Source organism: Chiloscyllium plagiosum, unplaced genomic scaffold, assembly GCF_037043375.1.
Source record: "Chiloscyllium plagiosum isolate Xiang-an unplaced genomic scaffold, Cpla_swu_hap1 HiC_scaffold_22, whole genome shotgun sequence".
Classification (NCBI taxonomy): Eukaryota; Metazoa; Chordata; class Chondrichthyes; order Orectolobiformes; family Hemiscylliidae; genus Chiloscyllium; species Chiloscyllium plagiosum.
Genome location: NW_028270160.1, coordinates 69,232,018 through 69,257,339, shown reverse-complemented (window position 1 = coordinate 69,257,339; position 25,322 = coordinate 69,232,018). Strand labels below are relative to the sequence as shown.

Genomic DNA, 25,322 nt, shown 5'->3' with positions numbered 1-25,322 from the left:
AACAGCTACAGCGCTGACCAATCTCTGACCCAGTATCAAACACAGACTGTCACTAAAGTCTAACGCTGGGAATAATTACACACTTGAACATATGTTTATTATACAAACAACCATATGTTTATGACAAATTGAATATAGCTTTATGTACAACTGAAGATAGATAATAATAAGAAATAATTAATAACTAACAGGTTTATTGTACAATCGAACAAATTGCAGAGCATGGAGTACAGGAGTTGGAATGCCTTGTTGCAGGTGTACAAGAGTTCTTTGAAGAAGTAACAAAGGGGATTGATGAGGACAGAGCAGTAGATGTGATCTATATGCACTTCAGTAAGGCTTTGACAAGGTTCCCCATGGGAGACTGATTAGCAAGGTTAGATCTCATGGAATACAGGAAGAACTAGCCATTTGGATACAGAACTGGCTCAAAGGTATAAGACAGAGAGTGGTGGTGGACGGTTGTTTTTCAGACTGGAGGCCTGTGACCAGTGGAGTGCCACAAGGATCCTCTACTTTTTGTCATTTACATAAATGATTTGGATGTGAGCATAAGAGGTATAGTTAGTAAGCTTGCAAATGACACCAAAATTGAAGGTGCAGTGGACAGCGAAGAGGGTTACCTCAGATTACAACAGGATGTGGACCAGGTGGGCTAATGGGCTGAGAAGTGGCAGATGGAATTTAATTCAGACAAATGCGAGGTGCTACATTTTGGGAAAGCAAATCTTAGCAGGACTTATATACTTAATGGTAAGGTCCCAGGGAGTGTTGCTGAACAAGGAGACCTTGGAGTGCAGGTTCATAGCTCCTTGAAAGTGGAGTCGCAGGTAGATAGGATAGTGAAGGCAGCGTTTGGTATGCTTTCCTTTATTGGTCAGAGTATTGAGTATAGGAGTTGGGAAGTCATGTTGCAGCTGTGCAGGACATTGATTAGGCCACTGTTGGAATATTGCATGCAATTCTAGTCTCCTTCCTATTGGAAAGATGTTGTGAAACTTGAAAGGATTAAGAAAAGATTTACAAGGATGTTGCCTGGGTTGGAGGATTTGAGCTATAGGGAGAGACTGAACAGGCTCCGGCTGTTTTCCTTGGAGCATCGGAGGCTGAGGGGTGACCTTATAGAGGTTTACAAAATTGTGAGGGGCATGGATAGGGTAAATAGGCAAAGTCTTTTCCCTGGGGTCGGGGAGTCCAGAACTAGAGGGCATAGATTTAGGATGAGAGGGGAAAGATATAAAAGAGACCTAAGGGGCAACTATTTCACGCAGAGGGTGGTACGTGTATGGAATGAGCTGCCAGAGGAAGTGATAGAGGATAGTACAATTGCAACGTTTAAGAGACATTTGGATAGGTATATGAATAGGAAGGGTTTGGAGGGATATGGGCCGGTTGCTGGCAGGTGGGGCTAGATTGGATTGGGATATCTGCTCGGCATGGACGGGTTGGACTGAAGGGTCTGTTTCCATGCTGTACATCTCTATGACTCTATGACATGAGTGAGGTCACATTTGGAATACTGTACACAGTTCTAGTCGCTCTACTATAGAAAGTAACTATTAAACTAGAAAGAGGGCAGAAAGGATTTACTAGGATGTTACCTGGACTGGAAGGTTTGCGCTACAAGAAGAGATGAGATAGGATGGGACATTTTTCCCTGGAGTTTAGGAGATTCAGGGGTGACCTTATACAGAACTATAAAATCATGAGCGGCGTAGATAAGGTAGGTAGCCAGCAGCTTTTCCTCAAGGGAGTCTAAAACTCTGGGGCATATGTTTAAGGTGAGAGGAGAGAGATACAAAAGGGCATAGAAAGGCAGTTTTCTTCACACTGAGGATGGTGAGTGTCTGGAATGGGCTGCCAGAGGTGGTGGAAGTGAGTACAATTTTATCATTTAAGAAACATTTAGACAGGTGTACGGATGGGTTAGATATGGGGGTACATGGACCAAACACAGGCAAAAGGGACTAGTTTAACGGTGAAAACTGGAAAGCATAGGCACGCTGGCCGAAAGGCCTGTTTCTATGATGGCGATCTCTCGGATTCTTTTATAAAAGCTTCACAATCACAGCTCCATCTCCCTGTGCTCGACGGTGAATATCACCCACATACCAACACACACCAGCTGCTACTGAAAGTTTCTACTGAATACTCCACATCGTTCCCATTCTATTTCGGAATTCCAGGAATTGTTTTACTTGAGCCAATGTAATATCTCATGTGTTTCACTTGATGGAGGTGAGAGATTTACACCTCTCAGTAATATCAAGTCCAAATAGTTGGTAATTTCTTGATCCTTTGATCACACAAATACTCGGACACCGGCCCTGCATTCTCTCAGTGATCGGAGCTGCTTCTTTCCATCTGAACTGAACTGATTCCTCCATAATCTAAGAAAGAAATTAATGATTAATAACCAACCAATTAATAAAGTTAAAATGACAGAATCATTCATAATTTTCCAATTGAAACACACATTTTGAAATCAAACTGTGAGCAGCTACACAGTAACAAATGGGTGTAAGTGGTGGGGGAAAGAGAATCTAATGAGCTGCTGCACACACAGACAGTGCTGTAAGAAACTAAGGTGTTGATATTTGGGGAATGATGTAAATTGAGGATGTAGTTGGAGGGGGAAATCGCATTGGACTTGTAATGCAGTGACCTAGAGTACTGGCTCTAGGCTGAATTTTATCTCAACTGGCTGAATTTTATCTCAAATAATTAAACCATCTGGAATTGAAAGTTAGTTTCATAGTCACCATTTTCATAGAACCTAATCAGTGATTGCTGTAAATACACATCTGCTTCACTCATGTCCATCACCAAAGGGAATCTGGGAATCTTACCTGGTCTGGCCCAGAGGTATTTTCAGAAGACATTAAATAGTTCTGACTGATATACAATGTGTGGTTAAAGATGTATGTTTCAGATATGAATATGAAATGAAAATGGGATGGATATCTGGTTTCAACTTTGGCACTGAAGCTTACAACACATGTAATTAACACAGTAATGACTCCTTCCTAATGACTGGTATCAAGACAGATATGGGCAAGGATTTTTATTTTGCTGATTTTATATCACTTCACACTGAAATGTTGATTGCACTTTGAACACCATCTCAAAGAAGTGCTTCAAATGGCAAGGACGGAGAATAGATTCCGGCTGGGGAGCATCAGATTCTCAGTAGCAACACAAGGGACCAAATTCGTTAATTCGTGAGGACACTGTCAACCAGACTAGACCTGAAACTCGCGTAAAGGGAACCAATAAGAGATAACAACTTGTTTCAACTTAATGAGATGGGAATCGCGGAGGCCATGGGGCTCAGCAGGAGAAAGAGCATCCACCAGAGGGTGGTAGTGAGAAGTGACTGAGGAAAATTCTGGGAGTTGAATCACTAGAACAGGGAAGGAGATTGCTGAGTATTCAGTGTCAAAGAACAGCTGGATTAACTCCTGGAAAGGGAGGGTGAACAGCAGTGTGTGATTCAGATGGGAACTAACAATCAACAACTTTAAGGCAGAGCAAAGAGTGTCTTTCAGCAAGGTGATGGTCCTCCAGGAGCAGTTGATGTTTGTCTCGTTGTGCGTCCCGGGGAACAGACTGTAGAGCACAGAGTCTTGTGTGATGGAACTGCTCGGGACGAACCTTGACAAAGGCCACTGCATCTTTCTCCACACTTCCTTTGCAAAGACAAATTCCAGAAGAAGATGTGTGACAGTTTCTCTCCCCCCCCCCCCACAACCCCTTAGAGAGTAGCATGCTGAGGCAAAGAGAGTCTGGGTTCGAGAGAGGCAGAGAGAGAGAGAGAGACAGACAGACAGACAGACAGAGAGACAGAAAAAGAGAAAAAAAAAGAGAGAAGAGGATTCAACGACAGGAGCAGGGCTGTCTAGTTGCCTACATGCAGTGCCTTGGTGAGACCACACCTGAAGTCATGTGTATGGTTTTTGTCCCTTATCTAAGGAAGGACATTCATGCAGAGAAGGAATACAACAAAGGTTTTCCAGACTGACTCGTGGGATAGCAGGACTGATGAATGAAGAGAGACTGGATCAGTTAGGACTATTTTCACTGTAGGTTAGAATAATATGGGGCACCTTTTAGAAACCTACAAAATTCTAACAGGAAAGGTCAGGGTAAACACAGGAAGGATGTTCCCAAGGTCCAGAACCAAGGGTCAATGTCTAAGGATCTGGGGTAGGCTATTTCGAGCTGAGCTGAGGATAAATTTCTTCACTCAGGTTGAGGTGAGTCTGTGAAATTCCCTGTCAGAGAGAGTGCTTGTTGGCTAAAACACTGAATGGTTGGAAAGAAAAAGTTAAATATTGTTCTCAAAAAGAACAGAAATTTCTGGTGAAACTCAGCAGGTTTACAGAGAGAGAAAAACAGAGTCAGCTGTGAAGAAGGATCACTGGACTCGAAACATTAACTTTATTTTCTCTCCACAGATGCTGTCAGGCTTGTTGAGTTTCTTCAGCAATTTTGGCTTTTGTTTCAGGTTTATAATATCTGTATTTCTTTGCTTTAGTACGTCATGTTGTGGCTGTGCAGGCCATTGCTTTGGCCACTTTTGAAATGCTGCATGCAGCTCTGGGCTTCTTGCTATAGGAAGGATGTTGTGAAAGTTGAAATGGTTCAGAAAGGATTTACAAGGATGTTGCTGGGGTTGGAGGGTTTGATCTAGAGGGAGAGGCTGAATAGGCTGGGGCTGTTACCCTTGAAGTGTGGGAGGCTGAGGGGTGACCTTATTGAGGTTTATAAAACAATGAGGGGCATGGGTAGGGCAAATAGACAAGATGTTTTCCCCAGGGTTAGGGGATACCAAAACTAGGGGGCATAGGGTTAAGTTGAGGGGGCAAGATTTAAAAGGGTCCTAAGGGGCAACTTTTTCACACAGAGGGATGGTATGAGATTGGAGTGAGCTGCCAGAGGAAGTGGTGGAGGCTGGTACAATTACAGCATATAAAAGGCATCTGGATGGGTTTATGAATGCGAAGGGTTGAGGGGGATTAGGGCCAAATGTTGTCAAATAGAGTCTGTGATGATGCTGCTCCTTTAACAAGGTTTTATTTTTAAAAGAATTTGTGCAATGAAAGGGGAATGGTCACTTCCGCCAGCTCAGCTTTTCTCTGGTTTCATTTGGTTTTTGGACGTCTGGCTATTCACTGAAAGCAGGCAGGTAGTGTTTTGAGGCTGCTGATCCAAGAAACAGTTACGTGAAGCAGGTTCGTGCTGATCCTCTCTGTCTGACATCTCTCTCCTGTAAGACCCTGTGTTTGATGCTACCTTTTGCGCCACGAGGTGTTTATGGGGATTGTTGCAAGTATAGGGAACAGGTAAAGTCTGTTTGGTTTTTGGATAGGTGAGGTTATTTAGTGGGCAGCACGGTGGCACAGTGGTTAGCACTGCTGCCTCACAGCGCCTGAGACCCGGGTTCAATTCCGGCCTCAGGCGACTGACTGTGTGGAGTTTGCACATTTTCCCCTTGTCTGCGTGGGTTTCCTCTGGGTGCTCCGGTTTCCTCCCACAATCCAAAAGATGTGCAGGTCAGGTGAATTGGCCATGCTAAATTGCCCGTAGTGTTAGGTAAGGGGGTAAATGTAGGGGTATGGGTGGGTTGCGCTTCGGCGGGTCGGTGTGGACTTGTTGGGCCGAAGGGCCTGTTTCCACACTGTCATGTAATCTAATCTGTAATCTAATCTAATTCTGCATTCGGTTCTCTTTTGCTTCTATTTCATTGACTAATCTTGTAAATAAATTTGGTTTTGTTTAAAATGAAGTGGTTTGACCAATGGCACCTCTCCTGGAATATCCACTTTACACCTTCTTAAAACAACGAGCAATGTGAGGGTCTGGGCTACTTTTTTGAAATGTTTTGAGGGGGTCTGGCCTGGTCCATAACAAGTCAGAGACATGTACAGCACAGAAACAGATCCTTCAGTCCAACTCGTCCATGCTGACCAGATATCCGAACCTAATCCAAAAATCATTCAACACCAGGTTATAGTCCAACAGGTTTAATTGGAAGCACTAGCTTTCGGAGCACTGCTCCTTCATCAGGCGGTTGTCCGGAACAGTGCTCCGAAAACTAGTGCTCCCAATTAAACCTGTTGGACTACAACATAGCGTTGAGTGATTTTTAACTCTGTATACCCCAGTCCAACACTGGCAGCTCCACATCCTAACCTAATCTAGTTCCATTTGCCAGCGCTTGTCCCATTTCCTTTCTATTCTTGTGCCCACCCGGATGCCTTTTAAACATCATAATTGTACCAGCCTCCACCATTTCTCTGGCAGCTCATTCCATACACGCACCACCCTCTGCATGAAGAAGTTGCCCCTTAGGTCCCTTTTCAATGTTTCCCCTCTCATCCTAAACCTACGCCCTCTAGTTCTGGACTCCCCCATCCCAGAGAAAGAACTTGTCTATTTACCCTAACCATGGGACTCATTATTTTATAAACCTCTATAAGGTCACCCCTCAACCTCCGATGCTTCAGAGAAAACAGAGTTTATTCAGCCTCTCTGTACAGCTCAAAGCCTCCAACACTGACAACTTTGTAAATCTTTTCTGAACCCTTCCAAGTTTCACAACATCCTCCCTCTAGGAGAGCAGAATTGCACAGAATAATCCAAAAGTGGCCTAACCAATGTCATGTACAGCTTCAACATGAACTCCCAACTCCTAGACTCAGTCCTCTGACCAATAAAGGAAAGCATACCAAATGCCGCCTTCACTATCCTATCTACCTGTGACTCCACTTGCAAGGAACTATGAACCTGCACTTCAAGGTCTCTTTGTTCAGCACAGTCCCCAGGACCTTCCCATTAAGTGTATAAGTCATGCCCTGATTTGCCTTTCCAAAATGTAGCACCTCACATTTATCTAAATTAAACTCCATCTGAACTAGATTAATTTGGGGTATCTGTTCGACATGGACAGTTAGACAAAAGAGCCTGTTTCCGTGCTGAACATCTCTATAACGCCAGGCAGATAAAGTTCTTAAGGGTTAAAGGGGTCAAAGATATGAGGGAGAAAACAGGAACAGGGTTCAAGTTGGATAATCATCCATGGTATATATAATGATAGATCAGGGTCTATGGGCTGAATGGCCTGCTGCTGCTCTGATTTTCTATGTTCCGGTGAATTAATATGTTAAGCACCCCTGAAGAACTTGCTGTGGACATGACTTAAGGAAATTATTGTTTACAATACAATGGAAATGTTTAATGTTTTAACGTATGCACTCACTGAATCAGCTCCAAATTCTTGCAGTTGATGATGAAGTTTCTCATTTTCGGAATGCAATCATCTGTGAATTTATTTCCATCCAGGTATAGCATTGACAATGATTCGCTCTGACTAAATGCCATCCTCAGGTCTTCAATGCAAGCAAATGTCAGATTGTTATCCTGCAAACTAAAGATTGATAATTACAAATTTCAATACAGCTCGAAAAGATAAAAGAAATTCCACTGAGAAGGAAAAGCAATAATTGGATCAGCATAACAAAGTGAGAAAGCGTTTGAACCATCAGCTTCCTTTTCATTTTATTTGACTCAGTAATGACGAACTAATAATCAACTAACTTTAATGCTTTTAGTCTTTAACACTATTATTCCTTAATTGAAAGACATTACTCTTAATTTTGAAAAGAATATGCGTTCCTACAGCCTCACAGAATCAAACAGGGTACAGTGCAGGAGGAGGTGATTCGAGGCTCCAAATGAGCAATTCACTTCCTGCCACTCTGTATCCCGTATCCCTGTGCACTGGGCCTTTCCAGACCAAAGTTTAATTCCTTTTTGAACACTTCAGTTGAACCGGCCTCTGCCATGATGTCAGTCAGGCACAACATTCCAACCTTAACCAGTCACTGTGCAGAAAAGATTATCTCACATTGTTCTTGCTTCTTTTGGCAATTTCTTGAATTTTTGTGCTGATATACTTGATCATTTCATGGCAGTGAACAGTTTATTGCTACCGACTCTTTCCACTGTCATTATCATTTTTAATACTTCATTCAAATTACATCACAGCTTCCTTTCCTTAATGGAGACAGATCCAATGTTTGCAATCTATCTTCAGACCTTATGTTCATGATCCATGAAATCCTTTTCATGAGTCATTTCTTCCTTTCTCCGATGCCCTGCATCTCTCCTCAAGCATTGTAACAACGTGGGACGTAAACACATCAGCTTAGCCCAAATTGTATTAATTGAACAAAAAAATTAACTTTTTTACTTTCGTCTGAATCTTAACAACTCTTTTTGTTGAGAATCTGAAAATTGTGCTTCTCTAGTTGGAAGAAGTGTGGTTTGAACTGGCTCCTGAATGAATGGCTTAACTGTAGCTTTAAAATAATGCTCTTTCCTTGATCTTTTAGCTAACGACCCTGTCCCATCATTCAGCATTTTAAACATCTCCATTGGTTACCATGTGACCATAATTTCCACAAAAAGATTCTGATTCAATTTCTCCCTAATATCTTCCTGTTGAAATTTGATTGCAGTCTAATATATACTTGTTGTGCAGAACAGAACAGAATACTCCAGGTGCAGTCTAGCAAGATCGAAGAATGTGGTGCTAGAAAAGCATAGCCGGTCAGGCAGCATCCGAGGAGCAGGAAAATCGACATTTCGAACATAAACCCTTCATCAGGAGTCCTAATGAAGGGTTTAAGTTCAAAGCATCGATTCTCCTGCTCTTCGGATGCTGCCTGACTGGCTGTGCTTTTCCAGCACCACACTCTTGACTCTGATCTCCAGCATCTGCAGTCCTCACCTTCCCCTATATTTTCAACAGTGGTCATGCCAAAGATACAGCAAATTCCCGACTTGCCACAAATCATTGCACATAAAATTTGGGGTTAATGTTGGGAAGATTACCTACTCCAATCGCTTTGTTTTGCATTCCGAATGCGCCAATGATGCAGACAAAATGTTGACTCCTGTATCTCCAATGTTATTGTCATTCAGCCTAACAGCCAAGGAGAAAAAAACAATCAAGGAATGGGAAATCTCTCCGATTAACATAACATAAACTTCACCTTACAGAAACTCCATCCAATTGTTTCTCATTGACACACTGAGGCATGGGCAGATAGAACAGTGTTGTGCAGTATTAGAAAATAGATTGAAATCTTGCATAACTATTCTCACTGAATTAGTTGGTGACCAGTGAACACATATTTCAAACAATAGATTAATTGTTTGGTGAAAAATGAGAGGTGTACAGTTCTTATCATATATTTTACTCAGTAAATTGCTGTTACTCATTCACTGACTGAAAGGCTATTGACAGTACAACCCAGCATAACTCTGAAAAGAGGAATTTGATATATATCTGAAGGAGAAAACATGTGATAGCTTTGAGGGAAGAGGAGGGGAATAGGATGAAGTGTGTAGGCCATTTAAGGAGCCAGTGCAGACATAATTGGCCAGATGGCCTTATTATGTACTACCCATTTTATGACCTGGAAATAGAATATATAATTTAACCCAAAATTGGACACATGGGATTCAGGGAAAGCTTGCCAATTGGATACAAAATTGGCTTATCAGCAGGAGACAATATGGAGGGTTGTTTTTCAGACTTGGAGGCCTGTCACCACTGATGTTCCACGGGGATCGGTTCTGGCTTGTGTTTTGTTTGTCACTTATAGAAACTATTTGAATGAAAATACAGAAGGCATGGTTAGTAAGTTTGCAAATGATATCAAAATTGGTGGCATAGTAAAGAAGAGGATTTTCTAAGGGATTTTGACAAAATGGGTCAATGGGTTGAGAAATGGCAGATGGAGTTCAATCTAGATAAATGCATTTTGATACAACAAACTTGGGGAGAGGTTAATCAGTTAATGGGAGGGCTTTGGACAGTGTTGTACAACAGAGGGAGCTAAGGATTCAGGTACATAATTCCTTGAAGTTTGCATTGGTGAGGCCTCTTCTGGAATACTGTGTCCAGTTATAGTCACTTAGGTAAAAGAAGAATATTGTTAAGGTGGAGGAGGTTCAGAAAAAGTTTACCAGGAAGCTTTGATCTGGAAGGTTTGAGTTATAAGGAGAGGCTGGATAGACTGGGATTTTTTCCCACTGGAGCATAAGAGGTTGAGAGGTGACCTCAGAGGGTTATAAAATCATCAGCAGTATAAAAAGGCTTAATGGTAGGTGTCTTTTCCCGAGGATGGGGGATTTCAAGACTAGGGGCACATTTTTAAGGTGAGAGGACACAGAGTTAAAAAAGTCACAAGAAGAAATTATTTTAAACTCAGAGGGTAGTTCCTGAGGAAGTGATGGATATGGGTGCAATTAGTGGCAGATGGAGTTTAATTCAGATAAATGCGAGTTGCTGCATTTTGGGAAAGCAAATCTTAGCAGGACTTATACACTTAATGGTAAGGTCCTAGGGAATGTTGCTGAACAAAGAGACCTTGGAGTGCAGGTTCATAGCTCCTTGAAAATGGAGTCGCAGGTAGATAGGATAGTAAAGAAGGTGTTTGGTATGCTTTCCTTTATTGGTCAGAGTATTGAGTACAGGAGTTGGGAGGTCATGTTGCGGCTGTACCAGACATTGGTTAGGCCACTGTTGGAATAGTGTGTGCAATTCTGGTCTCCTTTCTATTGGAAAGACGTTGTGAAACTTGAAAGGGTTCAGAAAAGATTTACAAAGATGTTGCCAGGGTTGGAGGATTTGAGCTATATGGAGAAGCTGAACAGGCTGGGGCTGTTTTCCCTGGAGCATCGGAGGCTGTGGGTGACCTTATAGAGGTTTACACAATTATGAGGGGCATGGATAGGCTAAATAGACAAAGTCTTTTCCCTGGGGTTGAGTAGTCCAGAACTAGAGGGCATAGGTTTAGGGTGAGAGCGGAAAGATATAAAAGAGACCTAAGGGGCAACTTTTTCACACAGAAGGTGGTATGTGTATGGAATGAGCTGCCAGAGGATGTGGTGGAGGCTGGTACAATTGCAACATTTAAGAGGCATTTGGATGGGTATATGAATAGCAAGGGTTTGGAGGGATATGGGCTGGGTGCTGGCAGGTGGGACTAGGTTGGGTTGGGATATCTGGTTGGCGTGGACAGGTTGGACCGAAGGGTCTGTTTCCGTGCTGTACATCTCTACGACTCTCAAAGATATTTCGATAAATACATGAGAAGGAAAGGTTCGGAGGGATATGGGCCTGGAGCAGGCAGGTGGGACTAGTTTAGTTGGGATTACGTTCAGCATGGACTGGTTGGACCAAAGGGTCTGTTTCCATGTTATTTGACTCTATGACAAGTGGAACGCAAAACAAAAAATTGATTGTCTTATATTCAATTTTTTAAAACATTTGTGCAATTATATTCCATTGAACTAATCCATATGTAATCCAGCAAAGAGTAAAAGCAATGGTTAATTGTGAGGCATTATTGCCCTGCTTGGATAACACAACAAAGAAAAAGACTTATAGACATCAATCAATCAATAAATTCCTGCTTCTCTGATGCATTTAACAATCACATGCCATGTTTTCAGTTTCAAGCAGAATGGATAATAGTTCATCCCAACAGTCATGTAAAATATGTGGTGATGAGCTGCCCAATCTCCCTGCTGCTGAGGTGAATGGTGAATTTGGTGCTACCACAAAGGGCAAATCATGCCTCCTGTAAATCACAGACTGTTGAACCTCTATTTCAAACCCACCCTGACCCTCACCCGTAACAGTTTCAGATGCATGAATGGCAGCCTTGCTGTGTTAGCAACGTATTCTGCATTGAACTAGGTACAGCATTCACTTACTATTTATCTAGTGAATGGTTGGGTCAAATACAATATCAGATTAGCTTTGGTTTGTAAAAGTAAACTACAAAGGATGATATTCATCTCTGCAATGGCACACAATTGGTGACAGAGGTTGGGTTCAACAGTTTGATTTGCCACCTGATCTCCATTGCTATTCTCTGTCAGTGAACTGTGTTTAGTCTCACACCAGGTCTGTTCATTTAATTGAGGGCCTCTTAGGATTAGTGTTCAAACCTTCGCCAACTTTTCGTTTAATTTATTATTTTATCAATTTTGATTTGTAGCTGTGAACTGCAATGAGCTGGAAATGATCTTTGGATTGTGAACAGCAACTTGTGTTTCAACAAAACAAACAAACAAGCTGCTGTTTGTTCGTGAGGTGGGGCCTCACAGTTAATGGCAGGTTAGCTCTTGATCAATAGGATCCTGTAGATGTTTCAGCACAGTGGGAGAGCAGCACATTGAACTAGATAAGAAATGTTTGGGAATTGATCAGGCCAGTACCTGGGAATTGTGTACAAGCCTGGGATAGAACATAAAATCGAAAGAACTGTGGATACTGGACATAAGAAACAAAAACAAAAATTGAGGGAAAAGCGCAGCAGGTCTGGCAGCATCTGTGGATAGATATATTTCGGTCCAATGAGCTTTCCTCACAACAGCAATTTCCATTTGTTTCTGGGAGAGAACGAGATGGTCAAACATAGGCCATAGATCACAGTTTAAGTTGGTTTTTGGGACTGTGCTTTTGAGAGAATGAACTTAGCTATTGACGTTACAGCATGAAGATTTAAATGCTCCCTGCCTAACCTTCCACTTTACTTCAGAATTTCAGTTCTCAGAGTGAATTCAAAGGTGGCACAGATTGATATCTTCAGAAAATTAACAAAGAAACCATTAAATATACATTGAGAGTAAGATACGAAAACCACTTAATCTGGCCAGTTTTGTTACTTTATTTTAATTATCCCTTCACTGTGTTTATTTGTCTGTCTTTTGTGTGAATTGCCCTGAAAACAAGGTTATTGGTTTCAAACTTTGTTGTTTAAGTTTGCTGTGCTAAAGTTCCTATATTGGTAATAAATTGCTTTTTTGTTGTTGTTTCAGTTATTAACCTACCGTCTAGGTTTCATTATCAACGGAGTCTGCGATTGGTTATAAAGTCTGGTTAGGAATTGCTGAGGTTAAAATCTTTGAAGGTTTTAATTTTACTCTGTTGTGAACACAGAGGTACGATGATTTGGCTCGGTTCTTTGTTTCCTTGTCATAGCACTAGTTAAAGACTCTGCCAGACTCCTTGTGGCTTTGAATGTCTCACAGTGTAAGACCAACCAAGTTAGCCTGGTGCTTTTTTTTTGTTATAGTTAGAGCACTCAGTATCAAGGTCAATGCGGTAGTAGCGTTAAAAATAAATAAAAAGCATGGAAAACTCCTTGATTCTCAGAAAAAAAAACGAATAGTAATTGTTATTCAGCTACTATAGTGTCAAGTGGCTCAACAGTTAGCATTGTTTCCTCACAGCACCAGGGATCTGGGTTTGATTCCACCCCTGGGTGACTGTCTGTGTGGAGTTTGCACATTCGCCCACTGTCTGCGGGGGTTGCCTCTGGGTACTCCGGTTTCCTCCCACAGTCAACTATGTGCAGGTTAGATGGACTGATGCTAAATTGCCCATAGTTTCTAGGGATGTGCAGACTAGATGGGTTATAGAGTCATAGAGGTGTACAACAAGGAAACAGACCCTTTGGTCCAACTCGTCCATGCCGACCAGATATCCTTAATTAATCTAATCACATTTGCCAGCATTTGGCCCATATCCCTCTAAATGATTCCTATTCATATACCCATCCAAATGCCTTTTAAATGTTGTAATTGCACCAGCCTCCACCACTTCCTCTGGCAGCTTATTCCATACCCACACCATCCTTTGTGTGAAGAAGTTGCCCCTTAAGTACCTTTTAAATCTTTCCCCTCTCACTCCCAGATCCCAAGGAAAAGACCTTGCCTATTTACCCTAAACATGTTCCTCATGACTTTATAAACTCTATATATAAGGTCACCCTCAGCCTTCAATGCTCCAGGGAAAACAGTCCCAGTCCATTCAGCCTCTCCCTATAGGTCAAACGCTCCAACCCTGGCAACATCCTTCTAAATCTTTTCTGTAGCCTTTCATGTCCCTTTAAAATGCAGGGATAGGGGAGGGGTCTGGATGGGATGCACTTCAGAGGGTTGTTGCAGACTAGATGGTCCAAATGACCGTTTTCTGCTCTGTAGAGATTCTATGATCCTATGAAATTCATATCAGGTGGAATTTATAAGAGAAAATCAATGGGTCATTGCAGATATTTTATCTAATTTCACCTGGATCAATACATACCTTAGAACTTTGCACTTGTGGATTGCAGGGGCCAATCGTTTGATCCCCTCCTCCTGAATATAACATTTCTCCAAATTCAACTCCATCACTGACTCACAAAGTTGTACAACATGAGACATTACAAAACAGTCCATTGGGTTCAATCTCAGTGCATTCTTTGGATTGGAGTCCCCAAAGTTCAAACGCTCCACAGATCCAATGGTCTTCTGAACTAAAGCTCTATTCTGAGACTCCGACAAATAATGGAATATGTTCAGCAGTTTCCTCTTTCCAGTGACTCTGTCCATGTTTTTGATTTCTGCCTGAACATTGGCCTGCAGCCAGTCTATCACCTGACTGGTCGTGTGATGAGACAGCGGACCCAGGAATGGTTCCAGATTTCGGGATGAAGTGGGTGTTGAAAGACCAACTAAAAATCGAATAAAAATCTCAAACCGACCATCATCCTTCTTAAAAGCACAGTGTAGCATTTCCACCACGTTCTGATGCTTTGGACTCAAATACTGAGCCAGGGCGGCCAAGAATTCCTGGATGGTAAGGTGGAGAAATGTGTACACAATGTTTTTAGCTGTGTCATCCCTTTCCAAGATCTCCATCATGAATCCTGAAATGAATTTGCTGGACTCCAGCTGATGCTGAATGAAGTGATTCTCATTAAAAACAATTCTCCTTTTCGAAACTCCCTGGTAAGCCAACTCCCCGAGTCGCTGTAAAACCATCCGCTGGTCCTCAACATCTCGCTTGTGGTTGTCCAAGAGATTGGAAAGGTAGATGGAGAAAAGTTGAGTGATGGTTTTGGGAAGAGGTTGCTTGCACTTCAGCTGTGTAAAGAGCGGGCCTAAGGTTGAGCAAATGATCCAGCAATATGAAGGGTTGTAGCACATGGTGTACAGGATCTCATTCTCCTCGACGTGTTTGAAGACATTGGTAGCGAGTTGCTCACTGACAAAAAACTTTCTGAAAAATTATTTTCTTTCATCAGCAAGAAAGCCCAGGATCTCAGCCCAAAGGTTGACATTGGCCTTTTCCAATGAGTCAAGGGCAGTCGGCCGGCTGGTAACCAGCACAGAACAACCTCTGAGCAGCTGTTGCTGTACCAGGGAGTACACCATTTCAAAAACTTCACATCTGCAGTCAGGCGCAACACAGTGATTCGCAGAGACATCACCAGCCACGCGGCCAGTGAAATCAATCTGGTGTTTGTACTCATCTAATCCATCAAAAACCAAGAGAAGATATTCAGGTTTCATCCAGATATCTTCAATTATCTTTTCTAAATAAGGGTACTGATCCAATACCATTTCAGTCAGAGAAATGGCTCTGTTGATGGCATTAAGATTTCGAAATGTGAAATGTAGAACAAATTGGAACTGAGGATAGATGTTTCCTGCTGCCCATTCATGGACCATCCTCTGCACCATTGTTGTCTTACCAATGCCAGCCACTCCGCTAACCACCGTGGTGCCAGACAGGCTGGAGTGGCCAAAACTGCTCTTGAATAATTGATCAATCCGGATTTTTTCAAGTTCGCTGGTGACGTACTTCCGCTGCCATTCTTCATGTTCCCTGCCTCTAGAAAGGAGCTCATGTTCCACTAGTCTCCGTTCACGCAGAGTGGAAATAATGATAAGCTCTGTATATCGATCAGTGAGGGAAATGGTCGTTATTTTGCTGTCTCCTTTGATGGTGTGTTTGACCACATGCTCGGTTTGGTGGAGGAGGTGTTGCTTGTGTTGATCTTGTATACCTTTCATGACAATGATCAAAATTATGTTGGCATTGTTCTTATTTGTTAATTAACTACATTAAAACAATTAACGAGAAGCAAGGAGGAGTTTGAGTTGGGTAGCAATACAAAATATGTGAGTCGAATCCAAATTTTACTACGCTGTGCTAGTAATTAATCTTATCGAATAAATATTGAATTAAATTAAATATAAATCAGGGAGAATCAGATGGATTATAGTAGATTTTACATTATAACAGACAAGCCCCTCCACTCTATCGTCATCTCCATTTGAGGAGAATTTAACATTGGAACATGTGAGAAGCCAAATATTATCACATTGTTCACTTATTATTACTTACTGTATTCATTTTTGTTTTGTCTGTTGTCCCCAGTGGAGATAGTATCAGAGTGTTTATAAGATTGATGTCTGCTTCAATCTCAGACAATTTATACCTAATATAAACATATGGCCCACTGGCTGAATAGGGACTGTGTATAATACTCACTTTTTCAATGCTTAATGTTGGGAACAGGATGACAAACCAGTGATACAATTAAATGTGCTATGTGAACCATAATTATAAAATAACACTGTCGATGTATACGGATCACATTGGGATCTTCCACCAATTTTATCAATTCATTGTCCATTTCAGTGCGAAAACTGAAGCCTCTCATTGTACAGTCTAAGATTGTATGTGAATGGACTCCCTATCTATTCTGAATCTTCATATGAATCTACCTATACCCAGCTTGACCCCATATTTGATTTCATGTTTTAACAAGTCCGAGACATAAACAAAGCAAATCTTATCTCGATATGAGCCTAAATATGTTTCCAAGTCAACTAATTGCCTGGCCTGACAATTGAGTACAGTCTTTGACACAGCCACTCTACGTCAGTAAGATTTCAGTCCAAAGATGTGCAGGTCAGGTGAATTGGCCATGCTAAATTGCCCGTAGTGTTAGGTAAAAGGGGTAAATGTAGGGATATGGGTGGGTTGCGCTTCGGCGGGGCGGTGTGGACTTGTTGGGCCGAAGGGCCTGTTTCCACACTAAGTAATCTAATCTAATCTAATCTAATTTCAGCAAATATGGGCTCTTCACAAATCCAATGTTTCAGCACTGTGTGCAGAAATGTGTTTCTGGGATATGTGACTTATTGAAAAACAATTCCTTATCTAGTCCTGGTTGATCAATTAGGTCAAGCTAATATCATTGTAGCCCTATTTGTGCCTTCATTCAATGCCCAAACAACATCTGATACATGTTGAACTCTAGTACATATGCAGTCGGTAGAAATATGACACTTGGATGTTTAAAGATTCTGTTTCTATACGTGACCCATATCCTCACCTTTTTTAGGTCAATGTGCGTTTCAAGTCATTGCCCAGGGCGGAGCCGACATATGAATCAAGACCTTCTTCAACCAACACATACATATCAGTTCAGTCTATCCACACTATGGGACCACACTCTAACTTCTGTATTCATCAGATCTGACTTCATCAGTAACTAGTCTAGAACCAATTGTGATCCTATAAATGACATCATCTTTACTCAGTCTGTCATGTATTTGATTTAAGCTTTAACTGGGTCTGGAGCTCTATGTGACTCCAGCCCAATACAGACTTTGTAGACTCCGAGACTCTGGCGATATTGAGGTTTACATTTGCATAAAGGCACCCGACGGCCTTGTATTGACAGTAAAAGCAAGACTTCTTTTCAGACCCTGATGTGACTGAAGGGAAAAGAAATAATGGCCTGACAAAGTACCAGGGAAGATTTTGAAACCAACTGACTTGCAAAACTGAATGTGACTTTGTGGTTCAGCATCTAAAACTGGAAGGTTGGGCTCAGTCTGCTCCAGAGCAGCTGGGAATATCAAAATGAGCATTCAGCAATTTCCAACAAAGCTCAATATCATACTTGTGACATATAATTTGTGGCAGATGGAACACTGTCCATGCCCAAGTTCCAGTTCATTTGCTTTGTGTTGTAACTTGAATTGCATTTTATAGAAACAGTTCATAGTAATAATTTGGAGGGTTTGTTTCCTCTCAGTGATGAAATGTGAGACACAAATAAAATGTTAGAACTTAATTAATGCGGTACGTTTTTATGATTAACGATTACTTTTATTTTGACTTACCTTTGAGGTGATCTGATAGCTCTCCTTCCATCTCTCCGATGTGTGCATTATAAAGCAAGTCAAAACCTGGGAAAGATGTTTCATTTCATTAGTAGTGTGTGGCAGCCTCATCCATTAAAGAGGCAACCATGTTTGATTGCTAGAAATACTTGGACTGTACAATACCTCTGCTCTGAATTTCTTTCAGAGTGAGTTTCAGTTTTGGCTTTGATTCTTGCATTTTCACCAATGTTTCCCAAAATATTCGTTCTCTGCAGCCATTGGTTTTGGTTACTGTGTTCAGAAGATGTTTTGTTGCTTCCTTTCTCTGTTGATGCTCTGAAAGATTACGGATATACTGGAATATAAAGAGAAGAACAGGTAAAATAGAAAGGGAAATGGGAAAAGGGAAACAATAGATGAAGGAACGGAATGGAAGAATGAATTGATGGAGGAAATGAGGGAAAAAGAAAGATGGGAAAGAAACAAACAAAGGAAGAACAATGAAATAAACCAGAAAGAAACAAGAAAAAGAAGAAATAGAAAGGAAAACAATGAAAGAGAGAAAATGATAAACAGCAGTGTCGTAATTGTGAAAAGCTGTTACATTAATGATATTCGATTGGTGAAGAATATTCATCTCAGCACACTGATGAGACCTTGCCTCCACTTGTGAAGAAGAACTATGAGGGAGACATTAGTAGTAGGCAAAAACAAGGGCTGCAGATGCTGGAAACCAGATTCTCGATTAGAGTGGTGCAGGAAAAGCACAGCAGTTCAGGCAGCATCCGAGAAGCAGGAAAATCGATGTTTTGGGCAAAAGCCCTTCATCAGGAATAGAGGAATCTATTGGATATGACATGAAACTTGCAGTTAACAAGTCATGTGATAAACAAAACTGGACTCTACAATATTGGAAGTGGAAGTTTTGGGGTTTGGGTTTGAATCCATAACACTTGAACTATGATGCGAACATGAGATCCATGTTGTCACTTTAACAGTTTGTTGTGCATTGCCTTTGATGCTAGAACCACAACACCTTCAATGAATTCCTACATTAAAAGTGGACTAGTTTCACTGCTATATCCAAAGAAACAAAAAGGAAATCCAAAACAATAGATTAGAAATTTTGTAGGAAACATTGAAAAGTTTGTAATTGCCAGGATTTTATTGCAGTAAGAATTGAAAAGATATCAACGGTCATTATGGTATTTGGGGCAATTTGGGTAACTAGTTCTGATAACATCATGAAACTCCAATAATTGAAGTCATAAATATTCTTCAGCTCACCAACAGACACAATATTAACATCACTGCAACTGCATGAAGTGTTGCCTTTTCAACGTGTGTGCTTACAAAGAACAAAGAGAATTTACAGTCCAGGAACAGGCCCTTCAGCCCTCCAAGCCTAAGCCGATCCAAATGTACTGTCTAAACCTGTCGCCCAATTCCTAGCATCTGTATCCCTCTGCTCCCCACCTGTCATGCATCTGTCTAGATGCATCTTAAATAAATCTACTGTGCCTGCCTCTACCACCTCTGCTGGCAACGTGCTCCAGACACCCACCACCCTCTGTGTGAAGTACTTGCCACGTGTATCCCCCTTAACCCTTCCACCTCTCACCTTGAAAGCGTGACCTCTTGTTATTGAATCCTTCACCCTGGGTAAAAGCTTATCTCTATCCACCCTGTCTATATCCTTTATGATTTTGTAAACCTCAATCAGGCCCCCCCTCAATCTCCTTTTTTTCTAATGAAAATAAACCTAACCTACTCAATCTCCCTTCATAGCTAGCACCTTTCAGACCAGACAACACCCTCGTAAACCTTCTCTGCACCCCCTCCAAAGTGTCCACATCCTTTTGATAATGTGGCAACCAGAACTGTACACAGTATTCTAAATGTGGCCGAACCAATGTCTTGTACAATTTTAACATGACTTGCCAGCTCTTATATTCAATACCCCGTCCAATGAAGGCAAGCATACTGTATGTCTTCTTGACCACTCTATCCACCTGTGCAGCAACCTTCAGGATACAAAGGACCTGCACTCCCAGATCTCTCTGCTCATCAACTTTTCCCAAGGCTCTTCCATTCATTGTATAATTCACTCTTGAATTAGTCTCACCTAAATGCATCACCTCACATTCGTCTGGATTGAAAACCATCTGCCACTTTTCCGCCCAACTCTCCAGTCTATCTATACCCTCCTGTATTCTCTGACAGTCCCTTATGCTTTCTGCTACTCCACCAATCTTCGTGTCATCTGCAAACTTGCTGATCATACCAACAGTGCCCTCTTCCAGATCATTTATGTATATCACAAACAACAGTGGCCCCAACACTGACCCCTGTGGACCACCACTGTCACCTTTCTCCATTTCGAGAAACTCCCTTCAACTACTACTCTCTGTCTCCTGTTGCTCAACCAGTTCTTTATCCACCTAGCTAGAACACCCTGTACAGCATGTGACTTCACTTTCTCCATAAGTCTACAATGGGGAACCTTATCAACTGCCTTACTAAAGTCCATGCATACGACATCAACAGCCCTTCCTTCATCTATCAACTTGGTCACTTCCTCGAAGAACTCTAATAAGTTGGTAAGGCACGATCTCCCCCGAACAAAACCATGTTGTCTATCACTGATAAGCCCATTATTTTCCAAATATAAATAGATCCTATCCCTCAGTACCTTCTCCAGCAACTTTCCCACCACCGACGCCAGGCTCACTGGTCTGTAGTTACCCGCAATATCCCTACTACCCTTCTTGTAAAGGGGGACAACATGAGCAACCTTCCAGTCCGGCACCTCACCTGTATTTAAGGATGCTACAAAGATATTTGTCAGGCCCCAGCTATTTCCTCTCTCGCCTCCCTCAGCAACCTGGGATAGATCCCATCTGGTCCTGGGGATTTGTCCACCTTAATAACTTCTAGCCTACCCAACACATCCTCCCTACTTGTGTCAGAGTGATCCACTCCACCAAGGATATGCAAGTCCTGGGCCTCCTCCACCACCAAATCCTAACCACCTGATATCTAGAGGAAGAATGTCTCATCTTCTGCCTTGGGACCCCCCAACCACCCAGAATCAATATGGGTTTCACCATTTTCCTCATTTCCCCTGCCCCCACCTTCTCCTAGATCCAACCTTCCAACTCAGCACTGCCCTCTTGAACTGTCCTACCTGTCCATTTACCTCCCACCAATCTGCTCCACCCTCCTCTCCAACCTATCACCTTTATCTAACTATTGCATTCCCAGCTACCTTCCCCCCCCCCCCCCCCCCAGCCCAACCCTATCTCTCAGTCCCCTTGGGCCACCCTCCCATTCCTGATGAAGAGCTTGTGCCCGAAACGTCGACTCTCCTGCTCCTCGGATGCTGCCTGACCTCCTGTGCTTTTCCAGCACCAGAGATTCTGATCTCCAGCATCTGCAGTCTCACTTTCTCATACTTAAAATTAAATTGGGCGATTTTTCTTTTTCAATTTCTTTCTGGTTAGTGCAGACATGCTGCACTGAATTGCTTTATTCTGTATCTTTATATTCCTATCGTACCAAACCCACAACACTGATATTCAATCTACAAACAATCTGGACTTGGAAATATTCTACCTTTCATTCACTGCAGCTGTTTAATAATCCTGGATCCCAATCCTATCGAGAATTCAGCTAGATCACATCAAATCGAGTGCAATGCTTCATGAAAGTATGTCGTTCCCAACTTGGCAAGAACAATTAATGACGCAATGCAAATGCTCACCGAGCCACTGGGGAGGAAACTTCATGAAATGATAAATTTGCATGTTATTATATTTCACTTCGATGTCATAATCATTATCTGACTTAGCTTGATGGTTCATGTTTCTCAGGAAGCCTTTCTTCCACCAAGGAATAATTTGTTTTTGGAATCATTAAATGTTTCCTTCACAGCTCTGGTCTTAATTTGTAAACATTTTCCCGAAGGTTTTTTTTTACTGTGGAATAGCAGGCATGATATACATTTATAAAAGTATATCATTTGTCCAAACATGAAAGGCTCTTCCCTTCAATATGAATTGATAAATTTTCAAGCTGTGGTCATTCTTGGTGACAGGCATATTCACTATGGCAAAACTCTTTACTGTATTCATTACATGTAACTTGTTTTTGTTTTGTTTAAAAATATTTTGTAGTTGTAAGAAACCATTTTGAATGAACTCTGCGTGTTAATTTCAAGTCACATTTACCAGTTTGTTTTGTACGTTTTACAATGTGACACATGAGCACGTGGAAAATCTATATTATGATTTGACTAGAGACCAATTATTTCACCTAAAAAGTAGACACAGTGAGTTCAAGGAACTTAGTCAGTGAAAAAAGCTGAATAATTCTCCAGCAACATACAGCAACAGATTTTACTTAATTATATTTATGACAGTGGGCCAGAATTTATGCACCGTTTATATTCAACATCCAGAATTAACAAGAGGCAAATATGGGAACAGACTTTGATAGAGCACACTACGGAGCATATTGATTAGCAAAAGTAATTAGAACAGTGTCCAGAGATTTCTCAGCTAAACTCACATGGAACACGACCAAGCCAAGAAAACTTCACAAGGGGTTGTAATTCCTCACTTTCAATGATCTGGACAGGACACTTCTTCAAGAGTCCCTCAACATTACCTGCCTCAGTGACATGAGTGGCACCTTACTGGTACTTGAACTTGAACTTCATAAGGTGACCTGTTTAAAACTTGACAACATATTTCTTATTTTGTTTAGATTCCCTACAGTGTGGAAACAGGCCCTTCGAAGAGTAACCTACCCAGACCCATTTCCCTCTGACTAATGCACTTAACCTATGGGCAATTTAACATGCTCTCTGCTAGGATCTTGTTACTTGCAGAGCACACACAAGCTATTCTTCTCAGTGAAATATTCATCGTGGCATTTCTTCCATCTCACTAAAACTGATCTGGTATCCTGACATTCTCTGACATGTGGTTTTCATCATCACATGATTTCATCCACTAACCACTAAGCCACCTCACTAATTTCTATTTTGCTCTCAGTTCGTTATCAGTCCTTCAAGTAAACAACTTTTCATTATTTATTTTTCTTTGAAAAAAATATTGTTTCAGTATTTTCTATTTTCTGGTGCATTTTTATTTTTGTACCCCTGACCCTTACTTTTATTGTTTTTCATATCATTAATGAGATGCACAACCTTGTTACTTTTCCTTAAATTTCCAAAGGTTCCTTCAATTACATGCCCACTTCAATCATTTTACTGATTTAATAATAGAATAATGGAAAAATTCTATCATATAACTTACAGCGTAATTTCCATTGCTCAATGAACCAGTTGCTGTTAATGTCAGGGCAATGCTCTCCACCAAGTCTAATATTGCATCCTCCAATCTCTCACAGTAGAATTGGGTAATCAGGTTTAACTCCCTGTCGCTGTAACTATTCAGCAATTGACTAATTCCTTTTCCATCATCGTCTGTCCGAAGAAAGTGAACAAAACATGCAATTAAAAAATCTAATGTAAAAAGTTAAAGAAATATCACACCGAAAACCTTCTACTTTCAACCATTGATACAAAATATTAATTTGCAATAAATAATTGTGCGATTTTACTTGCAGACTCTTCCTGTCTCTATGTAGCAATTTCACAAGGATTAATGGTCTCTTTCTCCTCCTACATGACAGAGTCAAAAACCTAAATTGTTTCAGTTCTCATTAGTTATTTCTAATCACTCTGCCCATAGATATTACACATTTAGGGTAGCAGGCTGAACTTGAACACACTTAAGAATTCTAACCCTGCATCATTGCTGTGTTTTATTAGCATATGTTTCTACCCAGAAGTGTAATCACGTAAAAATGAGTTCTTTCCCACTGCAACTTCTTTTGTTTTTTTTGTATAACGAGCAGCCACCACTAGTAAAAACTCATGTGTATCCAATTGATGATTTACAAGCGCAGCCTTTTTTGGGCAATGCAATACCAAATATAAACATGGCAGGGGACGTAGTAGGAAGAGAGGGAAGGGATAAAATTGAAATGGAGTTGGACGGGAAATAAAGCACTGTATGCTCTGTGGTGTTCCATCCCTCTAAAGGCATTGAGATGGACATTCTGCGCCCCATCTCCAAGGACACCCGGGCTTGAATGGAACCACAGAAGGACAGATAGTTACCTCCCTCCACAGCCACACTGCCAAGACCTGATTACAACCAGCCTGACCATCCAATTGATGTTACGAGCTGGTTCAGTAAACTGAATTTTGTGTTTCCATGTAGCAGGATTGTGAGCCTAGATGATCTCTCCTGCTGCCACAGATCATGTATGAGGGGATAAAACAACTGTTTTTGTTCATAGGTGGTCTGCCCAGTGGCCAAGCACCAAATACCATTCATCTGCAAGTTGTGCTCAGGCTATCCAGTCTTCTGAGATGCTTGTCATGCTGTTTACCATTCTGATAGCCACAGTCACTTCTCAGCCTTTCCTGAAATTGTAACATTCTATCCTGGAGTGTCTGATACTCATCAGGGAATATTGCCAGTAACACAGCTGATCTTTGAACTTTACCTTTTCCATTTCTTCCTTTCATTGAAGTACATTGTATTTGTCCCACATTTACTCCGTCCGTCATAATTTTGCATTTGTTCACAAGCTAAACGAAAGAATATGTACCGTTGTTAGACTGATCAAAATGCTGGCGGAATTTTGTTGCTGCTGCTATTCAACAAATGTAAGCAAACTACATTCTAATAACAGCAAAATGATCGTGTTGATATCAAAATGCAATGACACTGAAAATATTTAACTGTATTGATTAGGATGAAGAGTAATCTAGACTCGGAACGTTAGCTTGTTCTCCCTCTGTGAATGCTATCTGACCGGCGGTGATCTCCAGCAATTGTTGTTTTCAGTTCCGATTCCAGCATCTGCAGTCATTTGTTCCCGCACCTTGATTAAGATCTCAGTGTGTTACCTTCTGGTTATATGATTGCCGTAGAGATCGACAGCACAGAAGAAGGTGATTCCGATTTATCCCCTTTTTCACACCTCTCTCAGACAGGTTGAGCAGGTTAATATTTAATATTTAACCGACACTGTCAACACCCAGCACAGTCAAGGCTTCCTGTGACCCGGCATGAAACGGTCTCACTCAGTGGGAGCGTCCACATCAATCCCGAAGGAGCGGGCTCGGGTTTGAGGACACACCTTGAGGGGCTGAGGCAGCGGAAGGAGCTTCCGGGGCCAGACCTGGAGGGGAGTGACGTCACAAT

The 25,322-nt window shown here is 41.5% G+C and overlaps 1 protein-coding gene across 1 annotated transcript; it reads right to left on the bottom strand.

The window, feature by feature from the left end:
- Window positions 1-658: 658 nt before the first annotated feature.
- On the bottom strand, window positions 659-24,802 carry LOC122545590 (NACHT, LRR and PYD domains-containing protein 3-like). Its single transcript, XM_087999166.1, is given in 8 exon segments — window positions 659-2,390; window positions 7,262-7,429; window positions 8,903-8,989; window positions 14,174-15,920; window positions 18,055-18,120; window positions 18,220-18,391; window positions 23,358-23,527; window positions 24,619-24,802. Coding segments are annotated over 8 exon segments (2,562 nt in total). The 5' UTR covers window positions 24,683-24,802; the 3' UTR covers window positions 659-2,302.
- Between the last annotated feature and the right edge of the window lie 520 nt (window positions 24,803-25,322).